General features: G+C 43.6%; 1 protein-coding gene across 1 annotated transcript in view; it reads left to right on the forward strand.

Annotated features, from left to right (window-relative positions):
• wdr1 (WD repeat domain 1) overlaps positions 1 to 16,197 on the forward strand; it is a 70,499-nt gene extending 54,302 nt beyond the window's left edge. The window contains exons 13-15 of the mRNA XM_070870947.1: positions 403 to 582; positions 11,326 to 11,470; positions 15,087 to 16,197. Of these exons, the coding sequence (XP_070727048.1) occupies positions 403 to 582; positions 11,326 to 11,470; positions 15,087 to 15,196 (435 nt within the window). The 3' untranslated portion in view covers positions 15,197 to 16,197. The remainder of the gene's footprint in view (positions 1 to 402; positions 583 to 11,325; positions 11,471 to 15,086) is intronic.
• The last annotated feature ends 617 nt before the right edge of the window (positions 16,198 to 16,814 follow it).

The following is a 16,814-nucleotide window of genomic DNA, read 5'->3' on the forward strand; positions in this document are numbered from 1 at the left end:
CTTTAATTGTCAGTGATAATTAGTGTTGTATTAAAATGTTCAGCTTCTGGCTACAAATTAATTTACATTTGGTGGTATTTGCCTCCATGATTCAGTTGATCAATTTTTAAAATTCTCCTGAAATTCATGTTTCTAAATTTTAACTTTTATGATAGTTGAATAGATAGATCTAAAATAAGTCCCTAGTTCATTTGTAAATGTACATCTGTTTATAAAAGAAGTGCATTATGGTACAATAGAATGTAGTGAAATATATTTTTAATACGCAAGAGATTTCAATGCGTTATCATTGCTTTCTGCCCTTTTTAAAATAAAATACAAAGTAAGTTTTTCAGTTTTCCTGTTGCAGAAAATTATTCCATAATTCGTAACAATTTTCAAACTGTTTTTCTTTACCATTAGGGTGGCAAAATACACCTGTATTCTATTCAAGGGACTACGCTGCAAAAAAACGATTGTGTTTTGGATTTAGGTAGTGACACAGTTGTGACTGATGCTGCTTATTCTCCTGATGGTGCTGTCCTTGCAGTCACTGCTGTGAATAAAATCGTAACAGTATTTACTGTTGCAGATGAATACAAGGTAATTCGATTCCTGCAATAAGTTTAGAAATGACTGTTTTGTTGTAGTCATAACATCCTAAGGTGGGTGCAGGATTGGTGTAGAGTACTTGTAGTCTAACTTTTGATTAGTTTATGGGCTAAGTTATTGGCCCAGATTTTGCAGTGGGTAATGACTGAACTGTCGACGTTTACCGTCATTATCCCTCTGAAACTGATTGCAACGTCAGGATTTGGCACGTGTGCATCTAAATGCAGAAATCCTGACGTTGCAATCAGTCATTCACTGCTCCGCTTTGGACCCCGCCCCCAAAATAGCTGACAATCACTATAATCAGTAATACTTGGGCTTTTATGCATTAATATTCATTAAGTACCCCATTAAATGTCAAGCTTTGTTGAAATAGGTGAAACTGGGAGTTTAACGGCGCTTTACATGCTAAACAAAGGTTCTGGCCCTGAAAAACTAATTTTTATATTTGTGGAGTATCAAATTTCTACATTGATTTAAAAATTGCAGTTTTTTTCCAAAGGTTTGTTCATGATATTTCAGCTTCTACTTTATCCCCATGTGGAAGTCCCTAACTCTAACATTTTTAAAAATTAGGGATATAAGAGCTTTTCATTTCCTAGTTTGTTGTCTGAGAATTCTTCAGTGTGCTTGGCTGCTTAGACAGCTTGCTGATGTCACTGTAGCTGTTCGCTGGAAATCCCCATTACACTGTGCTACAATGAATTGCATGCTGAGAAAGGCAAACTTCGCACCACAGAGATTGGGGCCAGCGGCAAGTGCCTTTGCTTTGCCACTGACCACAAATTTTGGGCCAATGTTTCTCCATGTGAAACCTTTTTCGGCAAAAAAATGTTTCATGCTTGTGCATTTGACCTCCCCAAAGTTAATTAAAGCAATTTTTTTTTTCTTGATAGATTGCTCTGCTTCAATATTTGGTCTTTATAAGTAAGTTTAAGTTGCACATGCTTATCTTCAACCAGGCTCTGCAAAACCATGGCATCCTGTTCAATCTAGAGCTGAGTTTTAAACACTACATTCTATCCATCACCAAGACTGCTTATTTCCACCTGTGCAACATTGCTTACATAAAAACATAGAAAATAGGTGCAGGTGCAGGAGTAGGCCATTCGGCCCTTCGAGCCTGCACCACCATTCAATAAGATCATGGCTGATCATTCACCTCAGTAACCCTTTCCTGCTTTCTCTCCATACCCCTTGATCCCTTTAACCGTAAGGGCCATATCTAACTCCCTCTTGAATATATCCAATGAACTGCCATCAACAACTCTGAGGTAGGGAATTCCACAGGTTAACAACTCTGAGTGAAGAAGTTTCTCCTCCATCTCAATCCTAAATGGCTTACCTCTTATCCTTAACTATGTCCGCTGCTTCTGGACTTCGCGAACATCGGGAACATTCTTCCTGCATCTAACCTGTCCAGTCCCGTCAGAATTTTATGTTTCTATGAGATCCCCTCTCATCCTTCTAAACTCCAGTGAATACAGGCCCAGTCGATCCAGTTTCTCCTCGTATGTCAGTCCTGCCATCCCGGGAATCAGTCTGATGAACCTTTGCTGCACTCCCTCAATAGCAAGAACGTCCTTCCTCAGATTAGGAGACCAAAACTGAACACAATAATTCCAGGTGAGGCCTCGCCAAAGCCCTGCACAACTGCAGTAAGACCTCCTTACTCCTATACTCAAATCCCCGAGCTATGAAGGCCAACATATCATTTGCCGCTTTTACCGCCTGCTGTACCTGCATACCAACTTTCAATGACTGATGTACCATGACACCCAGGTCTTGTTGCACCTCCCCTTTTCCTAATCTGCTGCCATTCAGATAATCTACCTTTGTGTTTTTGCCACCAAAGTGGATAACCTCACATTTATCCACATTATACTGCATCTGCCATGCGTTTGCCCACTCACCTAACGTGTCCAAATCACCCTGCAGCCTTTTAGCATCCTCCTCGCAGCTCACACCGCCACCCAGCTTAGTGTCATCTGCAAACTTGGAGATATTACACTGAATTCCCTCATCCAAATCATTAATGTATATTGTAAATAGCTGGGGTCCCAGCACTGAGCCCTGCGGCACCCCACTAGTCACTGCCTGCCATTCTGAAAAGGACCTGTTTATCCCAACTCTCTGCTTCCTGTCTGCCAACCAGTTCTCTATCCACATCAGTACACTACCCCCAATACCATGTGTTTTAATTTTGCACACCAATCTCGTGTGGGACCTTGTCAAAAGCCTTTTGAAAGTCCAACTACACCACATCCACTGGTTCTCCCTTGTCCACTTTACCAGTTACATCCTCAAAAAAATTCTAGAAGATTTGTCAAGCATGATTTCCCTTTCATAAATCCATGCTGACTCGGACCGATCCGTCACTGCTTTGCAAATGTGCTGGTATTTCATCTTTAATAATTGATTTCAACATTTTCCCAACTACTGGTGTCAGGCTATAATTACCCATTTTCTCTCTCCCTCCTTTCTTAAAAGTGGTGTTACATTAGCTACTCCCCAGCCCATAGGAACTGATCCAGAGTCAATAGACTTTTGGAAAATGATCACCAATGCATCCACTATTTCTAGGGCTACTTCCTTAAGTACTCTGGGATGCAGACCATCAGGCGCTGGGGATTTATCGGCCTTAAATCCCATCAATTTCCCTAACGCACTTTCCCGCCTAATAGGGATTTCCTTCAGTTCCTGCTTCACACTAGACCCTCGGTCCCCTAGTATTTCTGGAAGGTTATTTGTGTCTTCCTTCGTGAAGCCAGAACCAAAGTATTTGTTTAACTGGTCCGCCATTTCTTTGTTCCCCTTTATAAATTCACCTGAATCTGACTGCAAGGGACCTACGTTTGTTTTCACTAATCTTTTTCCTTCACATATCTATCGAAGCTTTTGCAGTCAGTTTTTATGTTCCCAGCAAGCTTCCTCTCATACTCTCTCTTCCCCCTCCTAATAATTAAACCCTTTGTCCTCCTCTGCTATATTATAAAATTCTCCCAGTCCTCAGGTTTGCTGCTTTTTCTGGCCAATTTATATGCCTCTTCCTTGGATTTAACACTCTCCTTAATTCCCTTTTTAGCCACGGTTGAGCCACCTTCCCTGTTTTATTTTTGCTCCAGACGGGTGTACAATTGTTGAAGTTCATCCATGTGATCTTTAAATGTTTGCCATTGCCTATCTACCTTTAAGTGTCACTCGCCAGTCTATTCTCGCCAATTCACGTCTCATACCATCGAAGTTACCTTTCCTTAAGTTCAGGACCCTAGTCTCTGAATTAACTGTGTCACTCTTCCATCTTAATAAAGAATTCTACCATATTATGGTCACTCTTCCCCAAGGGGCCTCGCACAACAAGATTGCTAATTAGTCCTTTCTCATTACACATCACCCAGTCTAGAATGGCCAGCCCTCTAGTTGGTTCCTCGACATATTGGTCTAGGAAACCATCCCTAATACACCAGGAAATCCTCCACCGCATTGCTACCAGTTTGGTTAGCCCAATCAATATGTAGGTTATAGTCACGCATGATAACTGCTGTACCTTTATTGCACGCATCCTTAATTTCTTGTTTGATGCTGTCCCCAACCCCTCTCCTACTGTTTGGTGGTCTGTACACAACTCCCACTAGTGTTTTCTGCCCTTTGGTATACTGTAGCTCCAGCCATACCGATTCCACAACATCTAAGCTAGTGTCCTTCCTTATTATTGCATTAATTTCCTCTTTAACCAGCAAATATTCAGCTTTCATACATTATGATCAAATCATGGGATGAATCACCTCTGCCATACCTCACCCCCACTGCAGCTAAAACCTTTATCCATACTTTTGTCACATCTAAGATTCTCATCTCTAGTTTTCTCCTTGCCAGCCTGTCATCCTTCACCTTCTGTAAACTCCATCTTGTCAAATACTTAGTGCAGGGCAGCATAAAGGTGCTTTAAGTTCCACTTGCTCCATCAGCTCCATAGACCTGTATTTCCTCCTGACCCAGTGCATCAAATTCAAATTTTTTTTCTCATTTTAAGATCCCTTCATGGTGCCATTCAACCCTTTCTCTGCAACATCCTTCATCCTTGAATCCGCACTCTTCAGTCAACTGACTAATCTTCTGTGCATCCCTTCACCCCACTGTTTTGTGGCAGAGGTGTCTGCTGCCTCAGCCTTACAGTCTGGAATTCTCTTTTAAACTCCTATTATTTTTTTTTAAAACCTTCCCAAAACTTTTGACCAAGTCTTTAGTCATCTCACCCAACTGTCCTCCTATGGCTTAGTGTCCAGTCCATTATCCACTTTCTTGTTTTCCTCCTTCCCCCACCCCCTCCAGAAAACGCCTTGGGACATTTTTCACATAACGGTACTATATATGAATGCAAGTTGTTTTTGTTCTTTGAGATGGGTAGAATGCCTGAGGACTCTAAAAATGTAAATTGTACTTTCTGTACAGTAAAATTTACTATAGTTCAGCTTTCATACAATATCAAATCATAGGATAAATTAAAGCAATGGAGGCTCTTATAACTGAGGTAACCTCATAAATCATAGCCCTCTAATATTGCCTTGCAGCACACCAGTATTTCACTTGTTTGTATATAATGTGCTGTAAGAAATTGAGTCTGTTTGCTGTAATGAACCTAATCTTGTTCTTTCCATGATTAGCAGAGATGGTCACCAGGGAAAATAGAATAGCGTACTTCGACATTCATGTGACCTTCTCTTCCAGATCTCTTTCCCCACCCGCCCCCCACCCCCCACTAGTTGTATGCCACCATTCCACGTGATGAGTTTGAAGTAAATACTAAAAAGAATAAAATATTTGTCCTAGCTTTCCAAATAATTCTGGCATTTGCACTAAGGGCTCAAATTTCCCCATGAGTTGCACTGTTTGTTTTGGTGTAACTTGATTTTTAGTTGCAAATATGGCCATTTAATTTGCGCCAGTGTAAATGAGTTAATTAGGTTTTTTTGTTAGGTCAGTTTTTTTTTTCTCTAAAGGGGATGTTCCCAGCCACTTACACCATTTATGCCAATTTGGCCAGAAAAAAGTTGTACTAAACTAACTTGGGGCAGCGTATGTGTCCACTTTTGTCCGCACAGAAAGATCTTGCTTACAGTTAAGGAATCAGCGCAAGTAACTACATTTAAAGCACCACCAAGCACCAAACAAAGCACAAGCAGTAATAGCAATTCAATAGAAAAAAGTGAAGTAAATAATTCAAGTAACAAATAAAAGTACTGCATCAAATCCTACCTTAAACTGAACTATGCAGCGGCTGGCCGTGGTGGAGGCCGTTCGGCCAGGGCAAGGTGCGGGACACCGGCAAGCCCTTCGGCCAGGGCAAGAATCGGGAGAGCACGGCGGGGTTGGGAGGTGGGGAGAAACGGAAAACGCGGCAGGCTGTTGGGGGGGGTGGGGGAGGGGAAAAGAGAGGAAAGAGAGAGAAGAGAAAGAACACGGCGGGGGGGAGGAAAGAGAAAGAACACGGCTGGGGTGGGGGAAAGAGAGAGAAACGGAGAAAGAACACGGCTGGGGGGGATGGGGAAGAAACAGAGAAAGAACGCGGAGGGGGGGCGGGGTGGTGAGAGAAACGGAGAAAGAACGTGGGAGGGGCGGTGGAGGGAGGGAGAAGGCTGAACTCTGGTGGGGTGGTGCTGATGAAGGATAGAGAAGTAACATGACTGAAGGGGGGTTGGGGAGAGAACAAAAGACCTTTTGGGTTTCTTTGGGGAGTGAAGAACTGGGCTGTGTTGTGTTCATGGAACATGATTCAGTTTCAATGTAAAAAAATATTTCATTGAAAATTTTAGAATGTACTTCCCTTTAGTGTAATTTTATCAAACTGCACTTTAATATGACTCTAAGATCACTTAACTTGTAAAGTTATAAAAGTTACAAAACAATTTCAATGTGAAAAATCTTACACTCTAAAATCACTTAAACTTCAAAATCACTTTTTTAGGTGTGAAATTAAGTAAACTTACAAAATGTGAGAATGTTTACACTCTTAACATCACTTAAACGCTAAGGTCACTTTTATAGTCTTGTAAAGTTACATCACTTACAAAACAATTTACATTTGAAAACAGTTACAAGAGAAAATCAACAGCAGCAAAGAAAGGCTGCACCCATCTCTGATCCACATCTCTGTGAATGTGCACTGCTTCATGGAGGGTGGTGGTGCTAGTAGAGCTTGGGGGGGGGGGGGGTTACGGCTTGGCTCTATACAGAGACTAGTGCAGGGATTGCTGTGGCAGTGGATTGGCCTGCCTGTGTTCCCTTATTGCAGCAGCTACCTCCTTGATGGCCTGTGCCGTCGTTTCGGCTGCCTGTGACATTCCCTCCCTGATGGCCTGTGCTGTCGTTCCTGCTGTCTCTGAAATTCCCTCCCTGATGGCCTGTGCTGTCGTTCCCGTTGCCTCTGAAATGTCCTCCTTCATGTCCCGTGACATTATTGCTATTTCTGCTGTCAGTGTCGTTACCTCATCACCCACCCAACTGACAGTGTTCACGAGTGATCGGGTAAGCTCGTTGGTCTCCACACCCAATGCCATCACCTGAGCCACATCTGTTGCACCCTCCAACTCAGGACAGCATGGTACATTTATCCTTGGCCTCGCCCTGGGTCTAGCTAGCAGAACACCTCCAGTATGAGGAGTAGGCTGGGAAGGTGTGGCCAAGGGTGTTACAGGCTGCATTCCACAGCAATGGGAGTCGCAGGCTGAGACGGTGGGCCCCTGGGTGTTCCATACTGCATTCCAGCAAGAGTGGGACCCAGAACCTCGGACGGTGGGGCACTGAATGATCCATACTGCATTTCAGCAGCACTGGAACCCACAACCTCTGGCCTTTCGAAAGCATCCAATGCCTGACCAAAACTTAAACCACTATGCAGGGACTGGTTCGAGCTGAAACCACAGAATGTCGAGCCAGACCCTAAAGCACTATGTAGTAACTGGGCCGTGCTCAAACCACGGAATAACGAACCAGAAATCATGGAAATGCTTGGCAACGCAAGTTCAAGATTCTCCCCTTCATACCTCTCCATACCCCCTCCCCCCTACAAAGTTGGTCTGGCTCGCCCGGGTCTGAATCTTCTTCTGTATCTTCAGGATTGGCATCAGGTTCTGCAAAATGTAATAGAACAGTCAAATGGTTAGCAGCAGAGGAAGGGGGCAGGATGGGTGGCATAAGTATGCTCAAACATAGCAGGCCAGGCAGCAGGTTGATTTGAAGGGCCATGAGTAATTTTCAGTACTTGCCCTCCCTTGCATGTGGGCCCAGCTTGTGCAGTATTGATTGCTTTTTTCCAGGCAGGACCCATCAAAGCAGCGACCATCTGTTCCAAGGGTATCAGTGGGTGCAGATTTGGTGGGCCTCCTCCTGTTCGAGTTCTTTCCCTTTTTGTTGTGGGCCAATTTTTTCTGCAAAGATGAAAACATAACTTGTTAGAGAGGGTGTCTTTCTGCTGGGTGGGACATATACAGATGGTCACATTTACAGATTCCATTGACAAATGAAAATATTACTTGTACTAACTGCTTGACCAACGTCCTGCCATTTCCTTTTACACTGCCTTCCATTTCTCATGGTATTCACCGCTGCGTAGTAATCTTCTGCAAGTTTGTTCCAGCATTTATTAATTTCTTTGGGTGGCACTTTTGTGCGACCTCTGTTGCTCATATCCAGCTCCTGTCGGCACACTCTCAGGCACTCCGATCAGGCCTTGCCGGCTCTGCGCGGCCAGCACGGACCTAGCTCCACCCTCCTCTTTGTTCTGCGCCATGCCAGCTCCACAGACAGCCTGAGAATCGGCCATGATCGCGAGTATTTTTTTCTGGCGCTGCTTCTGATGTAAAATGTCGGTGGGGGATTCGGAGGTGCACCGAAAAAACCGGAGGGCCAAATTTGGGCCCTAAGTGTCTCAGATCAGGAAGACCCCAGGTTCCAACCTGAATTGATTGATTTGAGGTTAGATGGTAATAAGGGATGCTGCAGTTGGCTTCAATGTCCCTGGACTTGGAAGGAGGAGAAAGCACACCCGGAGATCCTACTCCTAATAATTATCCAGTTACTCTTGCTGGAAAGTGAGGACTTAGGTTGGGTTTAGTTGATTAACTTCTTTACATTCAAAGTTTTAGTATTGGCTATGTTCAGAAATGTCTGTCAATGTGGAAGATTGTAGGTTTTTTTTCTGGTCATAAAATATTTTTATATATTGGGAGGGGGATGCCACAAGGATCGGTGCTTGGGGCCCTAGCTATTCACAATCTATATCAAAATGAGGGGACCAAATGTAATCTATCCAAGTTTGCTGATACAAAGCTAGGTGAGAATGTAAGTTATGAGGAGGATGCAAAGAGGCTTCAAGGGGATATAGACAAGCTAAGTGAATGGGCAAGAACATGGCAAATGGAATATAATGTGGAGAAATGTGAAGTTAACCACTTTGGTAGGAAAAACAGAAAAGCAGAGTATTTTTTTTAAATAGTGAGAGATTGGGAAATGTTGGTGTTCAGAGGGACCTGGGTGTCCTTTTACACAAACATGCAGGTACAGCAAGCAATTGAGAAAGCAAATGGTATGTTGGCCTTTATTACAAGAGGATTTGAGTACAAGAGTAAAGACTTCTTGCAGCAATTGTACAGAACCCTGATGAGACTGCATCTGGAGTATTGTGTACAGTTTTGGTCACCTTGCCATGAGGGAGTGCAACGAAGGTTCACCAGACTGATTCCTGGGATGGGGAGATTGTCCGATGAGGAGAGATTAAGTAGACTAGGCCTATAATCTCTATAGTTTAGAAGAATGAGAGGTAATCTCATTGAAACATACAAAATTCTGACAGGGCTTGACGGGGAGGATGTTTCCTCTGGCTGAGGAATCCAGAGCCAGGGATCGCAGTCTCAGAATAAAGGGTGGGCCATTTAGGACTGATAAATTTCTACACTCAGAGGGTGGTAAATCTTTGGAATTCTCTACCCCTGAGGACTGTGAGGCTTGGGGTTGAATTTTTGCCACCATTCTGTGCTGTGTTTTTGGCCTACGCTGCTTTTTTTTGTTTAATAGTCTAAAATCTGCAAGATTGGCAAAGTTTTCTGCGCCATCCTAAACTACTTGTGTCCAATTTTATTTTTTAGTTCTAGATTTTTTGATGTCACTGGGGGCAGAACATTTAAGCGAGTTTGGCCATGTAGGATTTTTTCAAAAACGGCGCAGTGCACCGTTCTGGAAAAATCCTTACATGAGCGTAAGAAAATTGGCGCAGAGAAGATGCCATTGTTTTAGTGGAGCTAAAGACACGGCACCTGGGGCGGAGCACCTTTCGGCCCGGGATAGCAGCGGCATCGCCCGGGGGGTGGGTGGGGGGGAGGCCATTTGGCCTGGGATAGGAGCGGCATATGTTTCACTTTCCAGCCTCAGCCCTTCAGTGCATCCCCCGTTACCCTGGGAACTTCAGGTTTTGGCGCAGACCTTAAGCTCCACACACCCTTAAGGACAATCTGCGCAGCTCCAAATTCAGTTTATTCTGGCGAAACGTGGAACTTTTTTTGGCGCAGTTGGCCCACTAAAAAATCGGACGTACCTCTACAACTGTGCCAAAATTCGGCCATGTGGAAAATTGGCCCCTTAGTCTGTGAGTATATTCAAGATAGAGGCCATGACTTGTATCAATTTTTTTGGAGTAAGTTTTTTCTGGCATAAGTTTAAAAAAATTCAATTTTCCCCCCAAAATTTGCTCCAGAGCAAGTCAATTAGATACGATATTTTTTTAGGTCAGGTTTTTTTTTCAAAAGGGGGTGTTTCTACACACTTACGCCAGTTTTGGCCATTTCTTCCACTTTGGGCAGCAGAAGCTTACACTGACCTAAATGGATTTGGAGTATGTGGCCAGCCCTGAAAAACCTTGCGGGCAGTGAAGAAAAAGCAGAGCACATTCGGCAGACATTAGAGCAGGTATAGGAGAGGGAAAGGAACTGGAGAGGACCTCAATAACCAAGCACCAGAAATTGCAAGGAAAAGCTCAAAGAATTGGCCACAATGTCGTGGGGGGGGTGGGCAGCCAGAGAGATACTCTTTCTCTCCTCTTTATCCCCCCCCCCCCCCCCCAAATTCTCCTCCAAAACCCCAACCAAAAGTCTCCAGCACAGCCACTAAATAAAAAATAAAAGCGAAGTCGTACCAGCCCGGAAACTCAGCCAGCCGGTGTGGGAGTCCACTCGGCCGGGATGGGGTGTGGCAAGATCGGGCGTCCCTTCGTCCTGGGATAGGAGCTGTCAGCATCAAGTCCTCCTCACAGCCCACAGGACACGCTGGGAGGGCAGGAGCATGCGCGCAGCCCTGACTGAGCATGCGCGCAGGTGCCGACAGTGCTTTCTGCACTGGCCTGTTGCTCTGCACCCCGCCCTTCAGTCTCCACGCCGCGCCGGGACTCCGAAGAGCGGCCAGGATGGGGCCTCTTTTTTCTGGTGCCCTTTCCAGCGCGCAAAGTCGGCACGCTTCAGGTCAGTACGCAGAGAAAAAAAACAGCTTGGGCAATGTTGGGCCCAGAGATTGATAGATTTTTGGATATTAAGGGAATCGAGGGATCTGGGGATAGTGCAGGAAAGTGGAGTTGAGGTAGATCATCAGCCATGATCTCATTGGCCTACTCCTGCTCCTACTTATGTTAAAGGAAGGGGTGTAAATTTTGAACTGAGCTGTATTCTAACAATGTCTGTATTTTAACAGAAGGAGAATGACTACTATGGACACCACGCTAAAGTTGCCTGCATAGGATGGTCTCCAGACAGTCAGCACTTTGCAACTGGTGGCATGGATGGATTAGTCTTTATCTGGACCTTGAGTGATCCACACAAAAGATTCAAAATCTCAGGTATTTTATAATCAAGCTTTCTCACCTAGTCCCTGCCACTCCTAAGTCAGATATAATATAGCATAGTAACAGTGGATTTTAGCTCCAACCTGAGAAAAGCATCTAATACAGTATTTACTGATTATTTCTACATCCCACACCAGCCATCATTCTGGCTACCTAAATGAGCATGCCTATTTGCACAGGAAATATAGGAAGTCTTTGTGAGGATATTGGCTGGGTCTGCCAGAACTAGCAACACAAGCAATTATGAGTAACTGAGCGATGACTAATCAGTTTTGGATGTGCAAGAACAATGTGCTTAAACTTTTGTGCCACCCAGGCAACAAAGTGCCTATTTTTAAACAAAATATTAGAAATTCTTAAATATGCATGTGCTTATTTGTACAGCGAAAATGGCCACCGTGCTCCACCCTTTGTCTATGATTGGTCCCCTTGGAGGATTAGCTATACCCTGAAGTTTCACAGGAATGTGTAACTGCAAGCGCCCATCCCAAGGTCTCACTGACTTTGCAAATTGTAACTTGATCCACTGACTTCCTGAAGTGACAGAAGACAGCAAGGGCCAGCCAAAGTCCTGTACCCCAGTCCAAGTGCATGCCTCCCCCTGCCAAAGTGCCTTACCCCAACACAAGTGTATCCTTCCCCCACCCCACTAGCCATTGTGTGCGGATTGTTAACCGGTTTATTGAGTATGAAGTGAATAGTGACAATGTTGTGACTTCTGGATATCATCCACTCCAACGATGTGCCTTGTAGAGGGTTGGAAGAACATGATCCGTCTTCGCTCAGTTCTCTTCTGCCCTGCCCCCCACTTCTCTCCCTCTCTCTCTCTCTCTCTCTCTCTCTCTCTCTCTCTCTCTCTCTCTCTCTCTCTCTCCTTTTCTTCACTCCTCTCTCCCCCCTCTTCTCTTCCCCCCCCCCCCCCCTCCTTCTCTCCCTCCCCCCCCTTCTTCTCCTCCCTCCCCCTCTTCCTGCATTAGAAAATAGGTGCAGGATTAGGCCATGCGAGGTGCACCACCATTCAATAAGATCATGGCTGATCATTCACCTCAGTACCCCTTTCCTGCTTTCTCTTCATACCCCTTGATCCCTTTAGCCGTAAGGGCCATATCGAACTCCCTCTTGAATATATCCAATGAACTGGCATCAACAACTCTCTGCGGTAGGGAATTCCACAGGTTAACTACTCCTGAGTGAAGAAGTTTCTCCTCATCTCAGTCTTAAATGGCTTACCCCTTATCCTTAGACTGTGTTCCTTGGTTCTGGACTTCCCCAAGATCGGGAACATTCTTCCTGTGTCTAACCTGTCCAGTCCAGTCAGAACTTTAGATGTTTCTGAGATCCCCTCTCATCCTTCTAAACTCCAGTGAATACAGGCCCAGTCGATCCAGTCTCTCCTCATGTCAGTCCTGCCATCCCGGGAATCAGTCTGGTGAACCTTCACTGCACTCCCTCAATAGCAAGAACTAGGGCAGAAAACGCTAGTGAGAGTTGTGCACCGACCACCAAACAGCAGTAGTGAGGTTGGGGACAGCATCAACATCCACTGGTTCTCCCTTGTCCACTCTACTAGTTACATCCTCACAAAATTCCAGATTTGTCAAGCATTATTTCCCTTTCATAAATCCATGCTGACTTGGACCGATCCTGTCACTGCTTTCCAAATGCGCTGCTATTTCATCTTTAATAATTGATTCCAACATTTTCCCCACTACTGATGTCAGGCTGACCGGTCTATAATTACCCGTTTTTTCTCTCTCCCTTTTTTTAAAAAAAAGTGATGTTACATTAGCTACCCTCCAGTCCATTGGAACTGCGAGTGGAAAATGACCACCAATGCATCCACTATTTCTAGGGCCACTTAAGTACTCTGGGATGCAGATTATCAAGGCCCCGGGGATTTATCGGCCTTCAATCCCATCAATTTCCTTAACACAATTTCCCGCCTATCAAGGATTTCCTCCAGTTCCTCCTTCTCACTAGACCCTCAGATGCAGACTATCCGATAAACATGCACTCTTAAAAGTATCAAGGAATACTTTTGGAAAGAAAAAAAAAAGAAACTTATGTTCTATTATGCTGCCCGATTCCTCTGGTTCATTGAAGATTTTATATTTGTGAATATATAAATACATTTTTAGCAAAAATTTGAACTGTAACCTAACCACAATTTCAAGCGCATTTTGGGTGGAAACTCTACCCGTATTTGTCTAATGATATTTGTTGCTGACAATTGTTAAGGTTTTGTAAATCTGTGTTGTGGTTAGAACATTTATGTCAGATGTCCAGAGATTTTTCTGACTAAATCAAGCTCTACCCTTGGAGTTCTACTCGTGAAATTACTTAGTGCAAAATGTGAATTGTACTAAATGCAGGTGACCTGCTACCTCCATTTTTAAACTTGGAGCAATGTGCAAAAGGAACATGGAAGACAAATAATTCCATTTTTAAATGAGTAAATGACAAAGTATGTTTATTGCTAAATAACTCTGCTTTCATTTGTTTGATTAATAGTCCATCATAGGCAGTCCCTCGAAGCGATGATGACTTGCTTCCATGCCAAAAAGGGATGAGTTCACAGATGTTTCAATGAAGGACCTAACATTCCAGATCCTGAACTACCTGTTAAAGGGTGGAAGATGCCTGAGCGTGGATTTTTTTAACGTGTGGTGGCCATTGTACACCAGCCACCACACGGGCTTGACAGAGCTAGGTCTTGTTCCAGTGGCAAGGATTAACCAAGATCACTGGAGACCAGCTCTGCTGCACGGACCTAGCGCGCACACATATCGCAGTGTGGGCTGGCCTGTGCTGCCCCTGGGCCCTCGCCTCTCCTGGGCCCCGATCACTTCTTTGGAGGGGGCAGGTGCGGCGGCGTTCTGCTGCAGGAGGAAAATGGCTGCGAAGCCAGGTCGCTGATTACAGTGTGGGCAGGCACAGCAGGAGGGGTGAAGGAGCGGTGGGTGGGGTGGCTTGACCCATCCACCTCCACGGAGGTGTGTGGGGGACCTGACCCATCCACCTCCATGGCACGAACCTGGTATTGCAGTACTTCCAGGAACGGTGCAGTGGCTCTAGGCCTTTTGGCTAAGAGCATTGGCGCAGAGTGATCCTTGGCGTGTGCAAGGTGACCTCTGGCGTTTGTGATTTGACAAAGAATTGGAACGATTGGCTACGAATTTCAAAAAAAAAAAAAGTTAATAGTCCAGACCACTGCTAAAGCACCTGTTTGCTTATAATGTGATTGTGATATTTATTTGAGTCCCAATCAATGTTGCCTTTAAGCTGCGCGGTCGCGCAGCACTCTACATTTCTCCCGCGGCCGGCTCACCGACTTTTCTATAGCAAAAACTGCTGATGTGCGGCAGTTTGAATGGGCCGTGCAGCCCCTTAAAGGGTCTGCGCACCCCAAAAAAAATTAAAGGGAATATAGGTCCCAACTGACTTGCCTCCAATGGAAAATTACAAAATGCAAAATTTTAAGTAAGCTCATGTGCTTAAAGAAGGACTAGAAATTGTTTTCTGTAGTGTGATGTGGACCATTATGCTATTTTACTGTTAAACTCCCCAATCGTGTGTGAATTTTAATGAGCTTTTGTTTTTTTTCCCTTAGATACTCATCGATTATATCATGTTAGTTGTATTGCTTGGTTGGATGAACATACACTGGTGACAACTTCCCATGATGCTTGTGTGAAGCAGTGGACTATCACCTTCAACTGAATAAGAATTGCTGTATTTGGGGAAGGGCATGTAGAATTTCAGGGACTAGGGCTGCTGTAGAAACTTAGCATTGAGCGGAATATTTCTTTTGCCTATTAGGCCCCATATCACAATCCTAGTTCACCTTGAGAGTGTTCATATCTAATATACTGTGTTTGGAAAGCTTTAGCAGAAAAAATTGCACGTGAAAAGCACTTGTTAACCTAATCTCTGGAGCTTAACCTCGTACGTTCAACATTCCAGAGGCAACAGCCTTATTTCTATTCATATAAAGCCCTATATGCAGCTTTTTTTTGTTGAAGTCCAGATCTATGAAGTTGTATTGAGTTAAATCAAGAAAGACTCAAATTGCAACTAGAGAATATTTCTGTATAGTGACAAAATAATTCTTGGAAAATTGTGATTTGAATTGATGTGTGTGCAGCTACTGTATATTGTACATGTTATTTCTTTGCTTTAGAAATCTGTACTGCACAATTGTTGCCTCAAACTTTCTCCAGATGATCAAAAGAGTACATAATAAAGTTTTTAATGCTTTAAAAAATGCAGCTTTGCGTGGTTAGTTTGTAAGTGAAGTCTGCACTGTTTATTCCATTGGTGCAATCGATATTTAGTGAACCAAATGAGATATAGACAGTGTTCAGGTACTTAATAGTAACAGTGCCAAAAATGCCTACAATGTGTTGCAATAAACAAGATACAGCTTGTTTTGATTTCTGGCTTCATAAAATTACTGAAACTAACAACATTTTGAATGTGAGCGTTTGATGGGGAATCAAAGAAATGGGTGGCTTTTTGTATTTTTTTTAAATGCTGACTGACCTGTGAAAACTTGCCATTCTGATGGAGCAATCTTTGTTTGAATATAAGGCAGAGAAATCAAATTAGTCCATCAAACCTTCTCACAGATTGTGCACAATCCACTTATTTGAAGCATCTATTTATATATGTGATAATGGTAAAAGGAAAATGTTTGAATAAATTGCTAATTGAATCTTCAAGTGTAATGACTTGTGTGGTTATTGTTAAAGGCAAAGTTCATGGTATTTAGCATAATTTGCAGCAAATTCTCGCCGTATTCTGTATCCTAATTTCTTGAAGATTTTGATCAAATTTTTCTCAAGCTGAGACAAAATTCCTGAAATTTTATCTCAATGCTTATGAAACTGACTTTTTTTACAATGCTAAGTTTCATCAACAAAAAATGCTTGGGTTGGTAAACAGCTAAGAAGCAAATTATTGGCATGATTTGTACTAGGTTTACAGTGAACTAGTGATATTGCAGTTACATTTTTTTTAACTAATGCTCTGCCCATAACCTGCAAATGTAGCAAAAAGGGAACATGGGAACAGGAGTAAGCTATTCAGTCCCTTGAACCTGTTCATCCATTCAATTAGATCATAGTTGATCTGCACTTCCACTCCATTTACCAGCCTTTTGTTCCATATCCCTTGATACCCTTGCCTAACAAAAATCTATCGATCTCAGTCTTGAAAACGGGACCAGAAACATCGAGAGAGAGAGCGGGAGGTGCAGCAAGTACTTAAACAGCGTGAATGAGCGGAGTTCGAGCAACCAGCCAAAATAGCATTAACTGACCTGGGAGGACAAAAAGTA

The sequence above is a fragment of the Pristiophorus japonicus genome, chromosome 2, assembly GCF_044704955.1.
Source record: "Pristiophorus japonicus isolate sPriJap1 chromosome 2, sPriJap1.hap1, whole genome shotgun sequence".
NCBI classification, from domain to species: domain Eukaryota; kingdom Metazoa; phylum Chordata; class Chondrichthyes; family Pristiophoridae; genus Pristiophorus; species Pristiophorus japonicus.